Genomic DNA, 7195 nt, shown 5'->3' with positions numbered 1-7195 from the left:
TCGTGCCGTTCGCGAACCTGCAGCCGCTTCTGCCTGGCCCTAGTATTCGCGACTTTGCGAGACGCGTGACGCGCCTTGACAGCACCGATGCGGACAATAGTATTATCACAAATCATTCAGTGCAGGCGACAATGTCTGGAAGCAGCGATTCCGAAGAATTCTTTGACGCGGAGGACGATACTTTCCACCGCAGCTCACGGTAACTTTATCAGCCCCCCCACTTGTCATGTGATGTGTTCGAGATCTTAGATAATATCTTATTCACTCTATACGCTTCATGTAAATCACTCCTGCATATAGCATTCACAATTATGCCCGCCCGTGTATTTATTGGATAACAGCTACCACGAACTTCAATTCACGATTCTCATTTTCTTCCGCTCGCTACGCCCCCCCCCTCAACATCTTTCGTACGGACGGAAGTTCGTTCTAGATCATTTTTCCCATGTCTGCCTTTTTTTTTCCCTCGTATTACGTTCCCTGACTAATTATCTTTGGTTAGGTGACCGAAACTCAAGCACTTCCATGCAATCGTTTTTATCATTGTATGCAGTTATTTCAGGGCCGGCATTTGCAAGTTTCTTAGGGCTCTATATCGTCGGCACCGTAGTTCCGGAAATTTGAAAAAAGAACATTTTATCCTGTATCATGTATTGTAAAGATACGATCATATACTTTAAAGATAGCCGAATTGTTTAATGTATCGTGTTTTTTTTTTTTTATTAAAATATACGTACTTACAATGAGCCTATATCGTTATGTATTTTAATTTAGACGCCACTTCACGATAGAGATTTCAACATTTTACTATTTCCGAATCTGTAGTTTTCTATCAACAAGTATATTGACAATAATCAGTCTATCACTTATCAAACTGGTATCTGATATCAGAAAATAAAGCTTTCCTCTCTAAACGAGTTGTTCAATTTTTATAGGAAAAGTAAACCACGTGATTGCATCAGTATTGAGGTACAGAATAAGGACTCCTCAGACGCGTCCAAAAAACTAGGCGACGATGTTTTTCTGAAACCTGCTGAACCTAAACCAATTGTAGAACCAAAGGAACATGTAACCGTAGAATCTATACCTAGTAAAGATAAACCCGTGAGTACCTATCGGTATGAAGCTTCTCTGCATTTTATACCGCGTCACACTTTTAATGAAAGGTACACGTTCTTTTAGGAGGAAGATGGAAAGGAATCGAGCACAGACAAAATTGTGGGCAGGAGGAGGTTTCGCGAGCTTCGACAGCGCATGCAAACGGAGGATGACGATATCCCGATTAATAGTTCCCCTCCGGATAGTCAGACGTCATCCATCGAGGGTGTCTATCCCACCCCTTCGAAGACTACTCACCCGTTTAGAATCATAGAACACGATACTCTTAGCCTACAAAGTATGACGTCTTTGGGGCGAGTAGGTCGAATTTTAGCCGGAGTCGGGGACAGCGCCTCCGCTGTGCTGACGGCGAGTGTAGCCCCGTGCCCTCCTCCTGCCGTCCTTACCCGCGAAAGCCAGATGTCTTCTATCGCTAGTATCGCGAGCAAAGACGAGGACACGGCGTCTGGTAAGGTGTCCCAGTCGTCCAGCATCCTTACGTTATCAGGGGATATCCTTCAGGAATCCTCTGCTAACAATAGGTCCAAATACGGTCCTCACTCGCAAAATGATAAGACTGTTATGCTTCAAGAGCCCGACGTCATCGCTAGTACAAAGAATAATGGGAAGTCAAGCGAAGACGTCACTGCGGTCGGTATACCTGTTGCACCGCCGAGACGTAAAAAGAAATCAAAAGCTCAGACACCTACTGACCTTGCTGTACGATATCCATGTCCTTATATCAATGCTTTCTGAAATCCTCGGGGAAATAGTGGAGTATAACAAATAAACGTGTACTTCTGATTCTAGCCTTCCGCGGCAGAATCAGTGCTGCCTGCTTCGCCGTTACCAAGTCCAGCGAGTACCATTGAATCGATCACTAGAGAATTCGAGCACTCTCTTGATATTCGATCTGCTACAAAGGGACAATATGTCGTTAAGCCACAAGTATGTTCCTTTGAATGTTTCTTTAAACATAGTTCAGCGCATTGTATGTAATATAAACATTTAGCGTTTCGGCTTGTGTGTAGGACGAAGATAAATCAAAAGCGGAGGGACCATCGGCTGAGGAGCTGGAGAGAATAGAAAGAGTAAAGGCCGAATTGATGAGTGTGAAATCGAGTGATAAATCCAGTAGCCCGTTAGGATCCATGTCCAGCAACAGCATCGGCCGTTATTCTTTAGGTCCTCACAAATTTACGGGCGTGAGCCCTCCAGGCTCGAAAGAGAGGCGGAAGTCAGCTGGTGATCAAGATATGGTGAAGCAGTTGAATATGTTCGTGAGAACGAGGACGGATTCTGGGAAACGTCTGACGGACATGGTACGGAATTAATTGAGATATTAGATAGGATAAACGATACAGTAGTTGACCACCTTCAGTTTTTTGTTATACCTGGCGGAAAGAGAAGTATTGAAGATGATTATAACACCAAAGAAACTTTGAGAAATCAGTAGTTTCGATGTTATGCTATTATAAAGAAATGTAATTTAAAATTGTAGTTATTGACCGGTCCAGGTACAGTTGTCGACCACTTGTTGAATGTAAAAGAAAATGGCATATTTTTTACTTTAAAATCACTGTTTTTTAACACCATTTGTCAACATATCAAAATCAAAGACATATTGTCTTGGAGCAGGGTGTGTTTCATGTGCACCCTTCACGACGTATGTCGTGCACTTCGCCGCGGTCTCGTTGGCTTCTCATTCGTTTTTTATTTTTGACGTCTTAGATTTCTCTCTCATCTGCTCTTTCTTTTCTTCTTCTCTTTGCATCTCTTTGGCTCTATCTTTTTCTTCTTTTGCTTTTTTCATTTTTTTCCCTTTGAAGCGCCTTTGATCCTCGAATTACCGCACTGATCTCCGGACCAATGAAAAATCAGAAGTCATCGGAGGTGGATACCCGAAATCATATAAAAGCAGGGCAGAATTGCCCCGTGCTTTCAAAGATCTAAGGCGTATGACGAATGTTAACATTGGGCCCTTGGCATCTATTATGATTAATGGGATTCACGGCAAACAAAATTGAACAATGATTATACAGTCATTAAAGAAGTAGCCGCTCTAAAGAGGCCCGCCAAGCCTTTACTTTCTGTGAGAGTTGAAATTACGCGTTTTCCTTTCCGACGATCTCGCGGCGGAACGCTTGTACTGAAATCATCGATTGTGGATTGAAACGAAAGGTAGGACTGTCTTTTCTGAAAAACCATTGATGCGGAAACCCGCAGGTTCATTGGACTATGGCGGCAGAAATTTGAAGTGGTCAACTTCTGTACCCTGGTCAATAACTGTATCGTTTACCCCACGATGATTTCGAACGTTTGGGTATTAACATTTATATGCACGTGTTTGTTTAGGAAATTCTGGAACAAGTGACTGTGTTGAATTTAGACACTGGGGAAAGAGTGCCATTGAGTATAGCAGAAGATAAGTTACCGCAGTGTATTAACCCTTTGTCACTTCACATTATGAGACTCACTTCAGAATATATAAGTAACTCTAGTCTGGAGAAAGAAAAAGAGAGTGACGAGGAAAGCGTTGACAGTAAAATGTCTAGTATACCGCCAGACGGGGACGTGTCTGTTGGCAGGGTTCGGAAGAGAACGCAAAAGTTGAAGCGATTCTTGGGGTCGACTGTGAAGAAAACTATGGACAAAGCAAAGTCTATCGCGCAAGAAGTGTCTCATGCGAGGCACAAGGAAGATGTGATGGATATAGTAGATGAGGTTTATCCCGGGGAACAGCAGTACATTAAATTGAAAGCGTCGAATAGTCACAAGGGGCCGTATGAATTCAGCTGCCTGCAACATGTCCAAGATCTGGGTGGCGAGCACGTGGGACCCGTTTGGTGCATGAAGTTCTCTGCTTGCGGACGACTGCTCGCAACGGCGGGTCAGGATCGTGTTTTAAGAATTTGGGTATTGCGCGATGCTTTCACGTATTTCCAAGATATGCGAACTAAATATAACGCGGAGAAAGTCAGTCCAACCCCGTCGCAAGAATCTCTGGTTTCGCAACAGTCTATGGAAGATCCGAATGTTGTGGCTAGTGCCTTCAGTGAGATAGAAGGGACGAAGAGCCCCTTTATGCCAAAGCCGTTTTGCACATACACCGGCCATACCTCAGATTTACTCGATGTCGCATGGTCTAAAAATTATTTTGTCCTGTCGTCGTCGATGGATAAAACCGTGCGACTTTGGCATATATCGCGGAAGGAGTGTTTATGCTGCTTCCAGCACATAGACTTTGTTACGGCGATTGTATTCCACCCGCGCGACGATCGATACTTTCTCTCGGGGTCCCTGGACGGCAAGCTCCGCCTGTGGAATATCCCGGACAAAAAAGTAGCCGTGTGGAACGAAGTCGACGGGCATACGAAATTAATCACCGCCGCGAACTTTTGCCAGAACGGGAAATTCGCGGTGGTTGGCTCGTACGACGGCCGGTGTATATTTTACAATACCGATCAGCTGAAGTATCACACGCAAATACACGTTCGATCGACGAGAGGTAAAAACTCGACGGGGAGAAAGATCAGCGGTATCGAACCTATGCCAGGCGAGGATAAGATCTTGGTTACTTCGAACGACAGCCGTATCCGCTTGTATGACTTGCGAGATTTAAATCTGTCGTGCAAGTACAAGGGTTACGTTAACGTGAGTAGCCAGATTAAAGCGAGCTTCAGCCCCGATGGGCAGTACATAGTCAGCGGCTCGGAGAATCAGTGCATTTATATCTGGAAAACCCATCACGATTATTCGAAATTCTCGAGCGTGCGCAGAGACCGCAATGATTTCTGGGAAGGCATAAAAGCTCACAACGCCGTAGTAACGTGCGCGGTATTCGCACCAAATCCGGATAGTATTATTAAACAGATCGAAGAAAGGGAGCAGTGGGAGGGTAAGGAGGACGTAAAAAATCTCGCTAGTTCAACCGTGGATGTTCCTCCTGTTGATCCTGTGGTTGAACAGCGCACCAAAGGCTGTGGCGGGCACGTTCTTGTGAGCGCCGACTTCAACGGCTGCATAAAGGTGTTTCTAAATAAGACGAAACCTAAGCACAGTTCCCTACCAGCATCCGCTCTCGCGTAACACAATATCTGCGTTGATTTGTGCACTGTTGCTTATAATAAGGAAATAATAAGAACACCAATATATTATGCGCATACGTTTGTTTTACCACGGCGAATCACTTAGGGCTTCACTGTATGCTGTTTTTCCAACACAAACGCGACTGTAATTAAAGATTTTCGACAACCAGAATATTTTGTGATGCATGCCACGAGACTTGTATCGTGATAACGAAGCTTCTATCGTATAATTAGTAATACCAAAATGCTCACGACGTTAATGCTCAGAGGACATCTCGGTTTTCTTCTTAAAACGAGCAGCGAACGTCATCGTAGCGCATCGTTGTAAATTTTAATAACTTTCTACTATGTTTCTACTAAAGCTTTAAGTAAGCCATACGAGACACCTACTTAGGTTTATATGATGTACTATGTTTTTAACGCCTCTTTTAAATTCGAACATTATATTTTTTATTGATTTCCTCGTTTCGTATAATAATACTTTTTTCGGTGCTGGTCCACTGCAATCGTACATTTATACCGTTTATGGAAGACACTATCGGGAATCGCGTTGCGGGATATAGACGGTTAACGTGACATCGTTCGTTTCAATTAATTTAAATAGAACGGAAGCGCGCCTAGGCGAGGAACAATTAAAGAAATCGTAACGATAGCCGCAAAAACTCATACAAGTATAATACCTTGGTGATATATCGTTAGACAAATGTTGGATAGTATCTACAAAGTTTAATGAAAATCAAATCGGATCTTCGGATCCTAATGGTTTCTAAAATATGTTCTTAGAACTTATTACCGTGATAAGATATAGCGTAAATACATCGAAGACAATATGAGAGAGGAAAAAAAAATGTGAGAAGGGGAGGTGGATTCAAGTTGAAACGCATCATCGTTAAGTTTTTCTATGAACGCAGTTTATATTCCAGAGAAGACATCGCATACGTTCAATATGAAAGTTACACAGTTTAACCGAGCGTCGTATGGATCATGATTTGACGTCACACGCTTTATGTGAAGCAGGTATCAGAGTTTAAAAAACCGATTAATGTGAATATGCAAGGTTCGCCTTGCGCGCAACCATTGCGTATCCGTGTAGAAATTTGATCACATGCTCACACACTCGCTAACGTTCAATATCCGACACGGCGGTGTCGCAATGCGTGTCATTTAGATCCGATTCGAAGGTGTTGCGCGCGAAATACCAATTTCGCAATGTTGTCAATTATAGCGGCAGAGAATACCGTGTAAAAGCGAGGGCAGGCTTTAACGGTGCTCGCGAACTCTGCGTTTTACGATTCTCTATCTATTTGATAAATTGTGTCATAAAATGGATGGCGCGCTATTTAGGCGCACGCTGGTGCAAGGGAGAATGGGTCTAGCATTATGAGTATGCTGCAAATAGCGTCGCGATGCTGCGATAATAATATAATTGAACGATCAAACTACGCTGTACGATGTATTTTATTTATATCGTGAATTCAATGTAAATAACGCTGGAAAGAAGTGTAGGTATTTTGTGTAAATGCAATTGTAAATATATTACCCGAGCGATAGAGCATAATCGCTTATTGGACGACAGCGTGCACAAAAAACTGTTTGTTTGTGATCTCATAGCAATTCGGTTAATCATGTAATATATTAATGTACCAATAGCGTATTCATGTATGGTAATGAGTCTGTTCTTTTTTTTTTTAAGTTGCCGCCACACAGCAATATACGTCAAGATTACATTAATCACATTACAAATCTTTCTCCATGTGTCAGTTCATCGTGTACAGACAATTTTCCTTTCTGATCACTCGTTTCTTTATTTCCTATTAGCTGTATTCGAAATTTATTATGTATATTATTTGAAAGATATTTTTCTAGTTGTACAGGGTGTTCTGGACCTGTAAACACAAACTCAAATGATTAATAGAATTCGCGTAAAGAAGCGAGAATGTATTAATAAACGTAGATCCACGAAGTAGTGGGTTTTGAAATGTTCAGTTTTGCATGTCGTATAACAATAA

The 7195-nt window shown here is 42.5% G+C and overlaps 1 protein-coding gene across 1 annotated transcript; it reads left to right on the top strand.

Annotated features, from left to right (window-relative positions):
- Nucleotides 1-65: 65 nt before the first annotated feature.
- On the top strand, nucleotides 66-6917 carry LOC143374379 (WD repeat-containing protein 44). The gene is made up of 6 exons (XM_076822505.1): nucleotides 66-199; nucleotides 936-1104; nucleotides 1183-1818; nucleotides 1909-2046; nucleotides 2130-2420; nucleotides 3454-6917. Exons 1-6 carry the CDS (start codon nucleotides 132-134, stop codon nucleotides 5185-5187), a joined length of 3036 nt encoding a protein of 1011 aa, XP_076678620.1. The 5' UTR covers nucleotides 66-131; the 3' UTR covers nucleotides 5188-6917.
- The last annotated feature ends 278 nt before the right edge of the window (nucleotides 6918-7195 follow it).

This window comes from Andrena cerasifolii, chromosome 10 (assembly GCF_050908995.1).
Source record: "Andrena cerasifolii isolate SP2316 chromosome 10, iyAndCera1_principal, whole genome shotgun sequence".
Taxonomy (NCBI): Eukaryota; Metazoa; Arthropoda; class Insecta; order Hymenoptera; family Andrenidae; genus Andrena; species Andrena cerasifolii.
Note: the sequence above shows the minus strand (reverse complement) of the source record. Positions and strands in the feature narration are given on the sequence as shown.

Coding starts and splice junctions, on each gene's coding strand:
- LOC143374379 (XM_076822505.1), top strand. CDS start 132: ATGTCTGGAAGCAGCGATTCCGAAGAATTCTTTGACGCGGAGGACGAT. Junction 200..935: donor ACTTTCCACCGCAGCTCACG/GTAACTTTATCA, acceptor CAATTTTTATAG/GAAAAGTAAACCACGTGATT. Junction 2,047..2,129: donor AATATGTCGTTAAGCCACAA/GTATGTTCCTTT, acceptor GCTTGTGTGTAG/GACGAAGATAAATCAAAAGC.